Below are 12,942 nucleotides of genomic sequence, written 5' to 3'. Positions count from 1 at the left end.
TCCTGCTCAGCAGGGAGTCTGCTTCTCTCTTGCCCTGCCTTTGCTCCTCCCCACTGCTCATTCTCTCTCCCTTGCAAATAAATAAATATAATCCATAAATGAATGAATGAATGAATAAAATGATATCTTATTTGTATTTTCCCCTAATTATCAATGATGTTCAACATCTTGTCATATATCTATTGGTCAGGTGAATTTCTTCTTTCTTCACATGTCTACTCCTCTCTTTTGGCCCTTTTTCAATTGAGTCATTTATGCTTTTACCTGATCATGTTTTTTATATTCTTCATCAGCTGTGTGAATACCTTCTTCCAGGTTTTTTCTTTACTCTGAGTATCTTTGGATTGTTTTCAATTCTAATTTAGTAAAATTTATCAGTATTTTCTTTAAGAGACAATATTCTTTGTCTTCTGTAGAGGAAATCTTTCCCCACTGAAATATTAAAACTATTCACCGATTTTATAGTAAGAGTTTCTATAGTTTTGTTTTATACAGTTGAGTTCTTTTTTTTTTTTTAGACATTTTTTATTTATTTGACAGAGAGAGAGAGAGGGAGGTGTCACAAGTAGGCAGAGAGAGAGGGGGAAGCAGGCTCCTCGCTGAGCAGAGAGCCCGATGTGGGCCTCGATCCCAAGACCCTAGGATCATGACCTGAGCCGAAGGCAGAGGCTTTAACCCACTGAGCCACCCAGGTGCCCCTATACAGTTGAGTTCTTAATGAGCTTGGAATTGATTTTCAGATGTGGTTAAAGATAATGATCCAATTTTATCTTTTCCCATAAAGAAAACCATTTTTCAATGCCTCCTTTCCCCACTGACAATGCCACCTATACCACAGAATGTGTCCGGGCTCTCCTTAGCCCTGTCCATTAACCGATCTGTCTAATCCATTGCTCTGTCCACAGTTATTACAGACTCAAATCATGCCTTCCGTCCCTCAATACAACCAGATTCTTCTTCATCATCTTCAAAGTACCTCAGGTAGTCTCGGTCCTTTGCTCTTTGATAAATTTCATCATATAGTATGAAAAGCTCTATTACGCTATAATATAATTTTAAAAAATAAAGATCAAACTTTGATTGAAAGTTTAGGACTTTCACCCCTCTCTCCTAACTCCCACGTTAGACAAAGAAGTTAAAGATTCAGTTCACCACTAAAAGCTAAAGATTTCATCAACCCTGCTCACACAATGAAACTTCCAATTAGAATGAAAACAAACACAAAATCTTAATAGTAGAATTCAGAGAGTTTACAAGTTGATGAAAACACTGAGGTACTAGGAGAGCGGCACACCTGGAAAGGTTATGCATTTCCCCGTCCCCCCTCCCCCGCCTTACTTTGCCCTAAACATCTCTTCCATTTGCCTGTTCTGAGTTGTATCCCCTATACGAAACAGGTAGTAGTACCTAAAGTGAGTCATTGTAGCAAATTACTGAAACAATGGGGTGGGGGGATGGGGAAGTGGTGGTAGTGGTTGTGGAAACCCCCAAATATGTAGTTGGCCACACACAGTGTGGGTAGCCTGGGTAACCCATTTCAGCTGGCATCTGAAACAGGAGTATTTCTGTGGGGCTGAGCCCTTAATAAATAGTTAGGACACAAAATGGGTGTCAGAAGAATTATGGGTAAAAACAGCTCGCATGCTTTAACTGCAATTAAACCGAACCTACACATCAGTTTAGAAAACCCGACATTTTAATCATTATGTCTTCCTATTTCTAATATAGCATTTTACTCTATTTATTCATCTTACTTGATATCTCTTAGTAAGTCTCCCCCATTGAGATTATTTCACATATCTTTTGCTGTATTTATTCCTAGCTGCTGATAACCTGAAACGACTGCAAGTAACATCTTTTCATCATATTTTAAGTTAATTGGCTACTGGTCTATAGACATTTAATTGACATGTATTATTCTTATATCCAGCTATTTCCTAAATTCTATCATAATTTCCAATTATGTCTAATCTCCAATTATATTATTTATACATGACATCATAAAGACTAGAAAGGCAAAAATAAACCTATTTTCTCCTTTTACCCTGGCTAGGGCTTCACAGACAATGTTAAATAATGAGGGAAAATTCCAACCTGAAAATCTCAAGGCTATGGTAAGTTCTAAACTGAAAAGATTGGTCTTGAGGCATAATAGGTAGACATATTTCTTTTAATTCTTTAGCAATCAACAAGATACACAGTGGACTATGCTGAATCCTTGATTACAACTGCATGTTTTGAGATTATCTCTATGGCAAATGTATTCCTACTACCTTATTTGTAAAGTTCTGCTCAATTATACCATATTTAATCTTGCTATATACAGAATAAGCTAAGGAAAGAGATTTTAATTGCATTCTAAGAAACACTGTGGTACAATCAGAATAACCTAGGTTTAAATTCTGACCCAACTAGCTGATTACTAGCCAAGTTACTTAGCCTTCCTGTCAACTTCAGTTGTCCTCATACATAAGAGGGGAAAGATAGTATTCACATCTAGGTCATAAAATTTTTGTGAGAAAGTAAGACATAAAGAATTTAATTAGCACACTGGTACACCATAGTTTCAAAAATAGTAATTACCTTCCCCCTCTGTTTATCCATATTTCATCAAGTTTCAGAAGACACTAATATTTCCGTGCACGGTGATGTAAATCACCATGAATTCTAAAAGCACTTTTTTTTTTTTAACGAACTAGAATATTGTCACAAAAGTGAAATAACTACATGATCGGTGGCATCTTAGAACTCTTCAAAAGTAGATTTCAAATAAATATATTCATAACTAGCAACTGCTGCTCAAGACATAAAAACATGTACATAAAGATTATAATATCCTTTAAAAGGATAAATTCATATTCATATTTTACCTGGCATATCTGCTTGATCAATTTGAGCCATTGTTATTAAATGCCTGTTAATCAGCTCCTAAGAAAAGAAAACAAGTATATTTACATATAAACATAGCTTCTGAAATCAGATTTTCTATTATAACTAACGTTAAGTATTAATATTTTGGGGTATGTGTACTTTTTAATGTTAATAACATGAAATGGTATTTCTAATAATGATAAAATGTCTAACTAGATAGGACAGACCTAGCCACAATTAGGGTTGGGGTGAAGTAGCTGTCTATAACCCAAAGCACATAACTAACCCTGTGGTGGCAAACTCAAGGCCAACTCTAAGCTTGTCAGTAATTCACTTGTCAACACTGGTACAATACTGGTATAACCTACTTCTGTAAAATAAAAATTTTTCTGAGAATATAAGTATAAAATGAAATTCTACATATCAAATAGCACCTAAGTTAGTTTACCTTAAAAAAACTATTTGATAAAACTTACTTTATAGAAAATTTTAAGCTCTTTTAAAATAAGGTTTATGTCTAGGCCAAAACTACTTATTCTCATCCTATAGATATTAGCAAAAAGTTGTCTGAAGGTTAGAAACCACTTAAATAATTTATTTAATTACGTTAGAGAGACTTTTCAATGTACAGGATAGGAAGTATAAAAAGGTGTCCCATTTAAACAGCTTGTCTGTTTTATGTCCCAATACATACTTGCAATTTTCTTGAATAACAGGTTTCCTTAAATAAACAAATCAATGAGAACTCATAAATTCTAAATTCTATCTACTTTAGTACAGCATATTTGATTAAGTTGTATGATTTGAAAAGAGCTTTGTTCTTTCCCCAGTTGTTTGCTTGAAGTATTTCCACCAGGGACTCTGAAAGCATACCTGTCGGAGTTCATCAGCCATGAAGAAGGAAGGTGCATTTGCTTTTGGTTGCATATAAGCAACATGAGGTGCAGTTGGAGGATAAATATGATAGTTTGGAAATACCTAAAAAAGGTAGGAGGGCGGGAAATGTAATGACCAATTGTTCTCAACTGATAAGCTTTATCATTGTTTTGATAAAGTTTTAATCTTTAAATGACAGTGATAGATAAATGAATACATTTTAATGATAATGAATTAAACACCTCAGAAGAGCTGTTATTACTATACTTTTTGAATGGACTCACTTTAAAAATAATCTCATAATGAAATAATGAATATAAAAATCTAACGAGAAAGAAAACATTTCTTCGATTACAGTAAAATTTAACTTCCAATGAGAAGCCAAAGCTGCTCTTTGGAAGAAAAGTTATAGTTTGTAAATATTTTTTAAGCAGTTGAAAGAGAGGATGAAAGCAGATATTCAAAGTGTTTGGATTCAGTCAGATAATGAGGTAACATTGCCCTGGCTCACCAAAGAACCACCCCCTTGACGGGCTTTTTGTGGCCAACCTAAACAAACCGTTGTGTACATACTGGCTAAACGCTTCTCCCATCTAAGTACTAACCAGGCCCGACCCTGCTTAGCTTCTGGGATCAGACAAGATCGGGCGTGTTCAGGGTGGTATGGCCATAGACCAGGCTAAACACCTCAAACTGCAATCGTAAAGAGGACTAGCTGACTTACTCTGGGTCTGGGTTTGCAGTTTAGGTGAACAGAAGGGAGCAACAATCTACTTAAATACTTTCTGGGCAAACTACAGCCAAGTTACTAATCTTCCAGCTTCTCGGAACTGAACTCTTCCCACCCCTTGCTTCTTCTCTTTTCCTATGCCTCTCCTTCCTCTTCACTGGTCCCTGACACAAAATCGAGGTACATTCTAAACTATCTTCTCTTTCTTCATTTTACAAGCTGAAACACTCCCCCACCCCACCCCGCCCTTTGAAAAATGAATTCAGCTGATTTCTGCTGCCCTCAGATGATTACTCTTGCTCTGAATCTCAATCAGGAAGTGGTTTCGCAATACCTGTAAGGTTTCCTTTGACCTTTATCTGTAGGGAGAATAATACCTCCTTTTTCTTGCCTTGGTTTTCTTACACCAGATAGCACAGTTTGGCTTAACCACCTCAGGTTTACCATGAGCATATTTTTAAGAGTGGTCTGAAGGGTAAAAACATCATAAAAATGTGCCATATATAATCTCTACAAAAACAGTTGAGACAGTTTTGTGACAAAAGAACCTCTTTATAGATTAAATTTTCTCTTTCTACAAATATGATAAAATATAATAAAAATGTAAATAATTACAAAATATAATAAACCCCCAAAAAAGGTAAAACATTGATGGAATTCTTACTTGAAAGAACCAAGGAAAGTCTCTACTCTACCTCAATTATTTGACCTTCTGTTCGGCAAGCTGTTCTGTGATAATTTTTGAAAGATCTCTGACCAAAAACAAAACAAAACAGAACAAAACTATTAGCTATTTATTAGTTTTTAAAAAGCATTTTACATAATTTACAAGTACTTCTATAAAAGTTTTAACATTTATTTCTCATAAGGAGGTCAGGTATTATTATCCCCACTTACAACTGGGGAAATGGGCTCAGAGGTTCTAAGATTCATGAGTCATGAAACAATGGCAGGACTGAGACTCTTAAAAAATATAAAAGAACTTTGTCATCTTTCCATTCAAATTGCCTTTTAGTAAAATATTAATCAAAATAAACCATTAACTTAACTTGTGAGATCAAAATCTTACTAAAATCCAAATACACTTTTCATTTAAAATTGATGAAACTATCATCTGAAATTGTGTCAAATGTCTACAATTTAGATCAGCTCTTATGTTTTCATGGAATTTGCCTTTCTAACTCACAAGATTTCAACTACTACTACTTCTTTTACTGTATTAATTAAAAAACAATTTTTGAACACAGACATAGTAATTAAGCTAAAAGGTACGATTTGTGGAACATGACGACATTTCCCGCTCTGCCCTTTCCCTCCTCCCTCGTTAGTTCTTTCCTCACCCATGATCAGGGGCCTCCCCTGGGTTTCCCCCCTCCTTACCAAAAACCCATTTTAGAGACCTCTTATCACTACGGGTCCTCCACTATCCAGAATCACTGCCTCATCTGAAGCAAGAGTTGATCATGAGTTTGTTTTCAGTAACTAGGATAAGAAACCATCTACTTTCTCTGACTTCTTACTAGAAGTAAAACCACCTATAACTATAAACAAGTGTAGCAAACCTCAGCTCTAGATAGCACAAGTATAAGGTAACCCCATGAACAAAACATGCCATGAAGTACTGAACGAGAGCTTGAATATAATTTCATTTGTGATTAAAACCAGATTTGTCCAAAACTGGAATTATTATTACTGCAGAAACAGTTTACTTTGAAGAGATAAGGAGAGATTAGAATTATCGTCTAAGTTAGAAAATCAAATATTCACTTTTTCACATCACAATAAAAAGATACAAGAGGAGGTAAACCTCCTCATTAATCTCATTAATAAGAAGAAACTGTTGTAAGAGTACTATCACTTCTCCTTTAATGCAGACATACCATTCCACTCAAAGGTGCTGGGGTTGTGTCTGTATAGAAGTAAGTCGTCCCACCAACAGTTTCCTTTTGGATCACCTGACCAGAAGATGGAGTCTGAGAAACAGGATTATTAACAGGTGTAGAGGCACTAGAAGGCACCATGTAATTTGCTGGATTTGGAGTGTGACTTCTTCTTCTAGGAGCAGGAGAAGTATGTGGAGTGATCTTGGGAGAATGAAGAGGGGAAGATCCAGCAGACAGGGACATTCCTGAAGAAGATATAAAAATGTTTCTTAGGGAGCAAAAATTGGTTTTAAAGAAACACATCTGGAAAATTAAAATGCAAACATTCATTTGGAAGAAACATCATCTTTAGCAAATTCAAGGGCAAAAATAAAAGCCATAATTTTATCTTGGTTTGTTTTAGAGAAAGCTTTGATGAAAGCAAATGTAAAGATGTTTCTTTTTTCAAAGATAGACATTTTCAAATAAACTAGGAAATTTATTGCAAGAATAGTCTCCTCCATATCAAGGTTTACATGAGAAACTTCAACAGTAAGAATCATTAGTAATTTGACAAATTAATTTAATGGAAAAATGAGAAATAACAAACTGGGACTCTTGAAAGCCTTTTTAAAAGCCTTTCTTTCATAAAGGACCCAATTCCCTTTTTGTGAAGAATTATTTAAAGCTATGGCTATTAACAATACAAACAACATGTTACCCTAAAGTACGATAGTATTAAAAACCAAACTATTTAAGGAGTTTTACTAGACTTCTTTTGGCCAAATGCAATTAACAGAATGGTTTGAAAAAGCAGAACGACTAAGTCTAGTCTTAGCTGAAATACATGACAGCTTATACATTACATTTTTTAATCAAGCAATATACTGTTCTGATGCCTTTTATCTTTAACTCTAAGTAGGCATATACTAAAACAAACGAAAATTTCTGCAGATGCATACTTTCTAAAATTAGGCCAACTGATGCCACTAGATTCTAACAAAAGTTTTATTCAAACGCAACTAGTAAGAAACCATTCTTGGTAAGGCATCCACTATTAATGATTCTAAGGTGAAGAAAGGGAAAGGATAATTGTCAGTAACCCTTCAGGAGATTCCAAGCTAGCTGAGAAAACAAGACCAGGTCACATGTAAAAGACAAAAAATGACTTACAAAAACACTCAAATATAAATTAATATACTGCAAACTACATGCATAAATGCAGATGAAATGCAAATTAATTAAAACCAGGTAGGTTAATCAAAGGCTTAATGGAGGTGATCAGTTCTGAGCAGAGATTGAAAGGGGTTTCTAGAGCTACAGTTACACTTTCTGAAAAACTCGGCTTATCCACAAACTGTTTTCTGGCCATTTGGGGAATGACTAACACCCACACTTTTAGAGTAACGTGCCATCTCACAATGCAAGGAAAAAGTTGACCAAAATGCCTCTGGTCAGAGAAATATAATTAACAGGGACATGAATTTCAATGTTGAGGCATTCATTAAACACCAACATTGTTTTTTGGAAAGATGTAGCTTGACAAAACTAAAGTGAGAACTGAGACTAACACTAACTTTACTCTAAACAGCTCTTTGCACTTTTTAAGAGCCTTAACTTAATTATTTTGTCTGGTTTTCTGAGCAACTAAATGAGTTGGGCAGGTGATGCCGGTCAAGTTACAAGCACCATAGTAGAGATTAGAATTCAGACATTAAGAGGTTTTGATTTGACCGGTGACATTTGTGCAAATTCAACAGCAAAGCCAGGACTCAAAACCAAGTCTCCAAACTCCAAACATAACACTCCTACTGCTATAACACAGTGTCTACTGCACTGACATTAAAATAGGCCAGGCATTCTCAAGTACGTCTTAAATGTGTCTGACAGACTTTAAAAATCTAAACCACTTTTCAAAAAATCATTATTTATAAGGAAGCCAGGCTACTAAATTAAGATATAAGCTTATTTAAAAAAAAAAAAAAACTGTCCAGAGTTCTATTCTTCTAACTCTATATTATACATTTAATTGAAGAATAATCCAAAAAGCAAAAATTGAATTATTTAACTATTTTCAAAAGATAAATACTCCCCACTTACCTAATATGAAATGCATTTAAGATAGTTTTCCTAAAGCTAGTGTCCAAGTCTTTCCAAGACAAAACTGGCCAAGTCACCAAAGATGAATAAATTTGTTTACCACCTTTAAACTTAAAGTAACAGCAATAAATAATAGCTACCAATTCTTGAGCACTTTCCACGTGGCGGACCCTAATAAAAGTACTTCATATACAACAGTCTATGTAATCCTCACAACAACCCTGTGAGGTAGGTATATAGTATTCACCTCACTGTGAAGAAAAAAGGTTTTAAATGTATTGTAAGGACGAATCTAGGTTATTAAACCAAAGAACCAAGACTCAACTCAGGTCTGTTTGATTCCAAAGCCTGTGCTCTTAGCCAATATGCTATCCAGTCGCCCAGTTCCTAAGTCTTGTACTAGAAAGCCGAAAGGGGATCCATTGCCCACGGTAGTAGCCAGTACTCAGTTTGTGACTACGTGAGCCACACAGGGTGGAGGAGGTGCAGCATGGGGTGCAGGGAAAGTCTCTGACATCAAAGTAGGTGTGCAAGTGAGACAAAAGGTAGACTCTCTCTTTAAGGCTGAATACGTGGCAAAAGATTTACCAAAAACAATCTGTGGTCAGTTAAGAAGGAAATTCAAGTATAGTAGAATTTTTAAGTAGTAAAATAAAAGCTTTCTCTTAAGACTTTGTAATTTTGTAGCTATTCTAATAGAATGTTACAGCACTGAAATCTGAGTTCATATATCTGAGCTGAGGCGGATTACAGTTATTTAAATACATTCAAAATGAAACGTACAATATTAAGCATCACCACTCATAGGGGCAACAGACTATTTAAATGTATAGGAAGCTAAAAATGAAATTAATCCCTAACTTAGCAAAACATCAAACCCAGTCACAGAAGGCACAGCTTTGTGTCACCAGAATATTTTACAAACATGTTAAAGAACTGAGTAAAAAATGCACACATCTGCTCAAAGAGAGGTATTCTGTACCTAACTACTGTGAAGACAATGGGCACAACATAGTTAATGTCAACTGCCTAGATACAATACTAACTTACCCACAGCACAAAGAAGTAGAACAATATTATAGAAATGAGTAGTCAAAAATAAAGAAGAATTAAAATGAACAGATTTGGTTTTATCTCTCTCACATGTAAATACTCCTTTATAAGTTCTATCTTTCCTTATACTAGGGATAAGTGCTACTTGTGATTATTACAACACTAACACCCTGCTCTTCACTGGTATTCAACCACCAGAACACTAAAGCAAATACAGTAACCACTGAGGATACTGTACCAAAAGAGACAATCTGGAAGAATGAAAATCTGTATTTAAAAAATGATTCAGAAATATTTCATTTTTGTATTCATTTTTTGTGTTAGTTTTTGTAGTTTACTCTTAGAATGACATTTTGGTGACATCAGATACCAAAACTACACTATAATTTATTAGGTGAATATGCAAACTGTGAGACCTAAATCATATATGTTAAGTTAACTGCTTTAGAACATTTAAAACAATCTTCTCTTAAATGTATCCTAATTCAAATAAAAGTGAGGAAACAGTAAAGAGATGCTCCCTGGAGGAGTTAACCAGAGGAATTAACAAAATGTAAGAAATTATATTAAAAAAAACCTCAAGGCTAATATATAGAGACAAAGTTATCAGTGTTTTTGGATGACATGATTCAAGAAAACTAACAAAAAGACTCTTGTAATAATGACAGAATTCATTAAAGCAAATGGTTACAATATTAATATATGCTAAATGAACAGCATTCCCAAATACAAGCAACCAGTTAGGGCAATACTGTTTCTAGGGAATGTGAGAGACTAAGGTAACATGATACCCTCCGTTCAACCCCCATCAATGCTGTGAACCTACAAGATAAAATATGACCCAAATTTAAAATATAGCTCAGGTAAAAAAGAACAACAACAAAAAAATTCCAAGAGTAAGAAATGTTTAAAAAATTTGGAATTATGAGGTTATACTGTGGGCAGTTTGAGAAAAAACCTAGGCTTTGAGACTTTAATGCCCACATGAGAATATGAAACATGGCCTTCAGCCCATAACACATGGGGAATGGAATTCTAATTCAGTGTGAAGCCAAGAAGTCTGGAATAGCTGCCACATCAGTGAATGTAGAATGAGAAAACGTCTTTCTACCTACTGGTGCATAGGGGCAAAAAGTAAGCTTGCTTGTAGAAGAGAGATGGAGGAAAGGCGGCGGCTGGGGTTGTATCAAGAGAAGAACCCGGTGCCTGTATCATGTACAGTATAGGGGGGAAAATTACCAGAAGACATGGTATAGGCATCCCAGTGAGAAATTAATATAAAGCTTAAACTGCATTGGACACTTGCACGAAGCAAACACTAACTGTTCTGATGAATGCTTCTACAACTCAGAACACACAAAAACTCGATCTCTCCCCAGAAAAACAATCCCACTTTTTAAAAGAACTCCCAAAATAAGAGTCAGCATGCACAATATACTTGAGAATTAATACTCCGAGAAAAAGGAATCTCAGAAAACAGAACGCTGTAAAAGACATAAAACTTAAATAATTAAAGACATGAGAGAAATGACAAACATCATGAAAAACAGAGTATTTGTTCTTCTGAAACAGAACTAGACTCTTTAAGAGTGAAAAACAATCACTGAAATTAAAGGGAAAATTCAATAATGGGCTAGTATGCAGAATATATAAAGAACTCTTATCATTCAACAATAAAAACAAATTTTAAAACAGGCAAAGGATGTGAATAAACATTTTCCAAAGAAGATATACAAATGGGAAATAAGCATATAAAATAAGCTCAACATCGTTAGTCATTAGAAACATAGAAATCACAACCACAAAACCACCTCATACCACTAGAATACAATCAGAAACAAGGACAGTAACAAATATTAGCAAGCAAATGGAAAAACTGAAATCCTCGTGCATCGCTGATGGGAATGTAAAATGATGCAGTCACTTTGGAAAACAGTTTGACAGTTCTTCAAATTGTTCAGCATAGTTATCCTATAATCCAAAAACTCTACTCCTAAGTATGTTACCCAAGAGAACTGAAAGCATATGTTTAAATGCACACTTGTACCTACATGTTCATAGCAGCACTATGGATAATAGTAAAAAAATACAAACAATTCAAATGTCTATCAACTGATAAATGTGTAACTAAAATCTGATCCATCCATACAATGGAATGTTATTCACCCATGATAAGATGGGGAAAATCTGGCTATGTGCTATAACGTAGATGAAGCCTGAAAACATTAAGTAAAAGCAGCCAGACATGAAAGGCCATTTATTATATGATTCTATTTATATGAAATGTCCAGAACAGGCAAATCTTTTATAAAGACATAAGTCAATTAGTGCTTTCCAAGGACTGGAGATAGAGAAAATGGGGAGTCACTACTACTGGGTATGAAGTTTCCTTTTAGGGTGAAGAAATGTGGAATTAGACGGTGATGATGGCTACACAGTTGTGAATATGTTAGCATACTCACCAGTTAGTATACTCTGAAATGGTGAATTTCATGATTTGGGGGTTTTAACTCAACCAACAAATAATAAAAATATTGGGCTTAACTAGAAATATTGAGCTTATATTAAGAAGAGATTAAAACTCTACTAACAGAAACAAAAGGTGACTCAAACAAAAGGAAATAAATACTCGTACTTACTTGCTTTAAACATTTCAATTCTACCCTTAACTAATGCTAGTTCAATATAATACCAATAGAATTTTTTATAATTAGGCAAACCAATTATAATTAACTGAAAAAATAAACATTAAGAATAGTCAGGAAAATTACTAAAGAAAATTAAGCAGAGTAGAACAAAAGTAAAAGAAGAAAAAGTATGATATAAGATCAGAAGATAGTAAAAAGTGATAAAAGCTACATTAATTTAAAAAAAAAGCTACAGTGATAAAAATGTTTGATAAAGAGTCACATAAATAGTGGGTCCATACAGAATGGGCACAGAACTTGACCTCAAATACGTATGAAGAAGTAAGATAAAGGTGGCATTTCAAACTTTAGTGGAATAGAGGTCAGTAGTCAGATATGACCATTTACTGCTGGCACTAAATGATACAATAAATACAGATATAAGCAAAGCTAATTATTTAGAAAAAAAAAGATATAAGCAAACTGACCCTTTCATTCATTTTACCTACATAAATTTCAAATAAATATTCAGACTGAATAGTTAAGAGTTCAAGAAGAAAAGTACCTCAAAGAATATTTTAAAACACACCATGTTATGAAGACACAAAATTAAAAAAACCAAAAGAAAATGTTAATTTAACTTCTTCAAAAATAAATTTCCAACACGGCAAAAAAAAAAAGATACTTCCAACACTTAAAAAATGGCTAATCTGCTTAGTATAGTTCTTAAAATCATTAAGACAACAGAAAGCAATTAAAAGCAAAAGGAAAAATTACACTACTAGTCATTTTGTGGACAAGAAAATTAAATGCCTCAAATATA

General features: G+C 34.3%; 1 protein-coding gene across 8 annotated transcripts in view; it reads right to left on the bottom strand.

The window, feature by feature from the left end:
• The window catches only part of PAN3 (poly(A) specific ribonuclease subunit PAN3), a 138,973-nt gene that overhangs the window by 31,577 nt on the left and 94,454 nt on the right, over positions 1–12,942 (bottom strand). For all 8 annotated transcript variants that reach the window (XM_082700710.1, XM_082700708.1, XM_082700709.1 and 5 more), the window contains 4 exons: positions 6,358–6,605; positions 5,173–5,229; positions 3,745–3,849; positions 2,871–2,928 (listed from right to left, as the gene is read on the bottom strand). In XM_082700710.1, coding sequence (XP_082556836.1) covers positions 2,871–2,928; positions 3,745–3,849; positions 5,173–5,229; positions 6,358–6,605 — 468 coding nt within the window. The remainder of the gene's footprint in view (positions 1–2,870; positions 2,929–3,744; positions 3,850–5,172; positions 5,230–6,357; positions 6,606–12,942) is intronic.

Source organism: Mustela nivalis, assembly GCF_964662115.1.
Source record: "Mustela nivalis genome assembly, chromosome: 15".
Lineage (NCBI taxonomy): Eukaryota > Metazoa > Chordata > Mammalia > Carnivora > Mustelidae > Mustela > Mustela nivalis.
The sequence above is the reverse complement of the archived record's forward strand: the minus strand, read 5'-3'. Positions and strand labels throughout refer to the sequence as shown.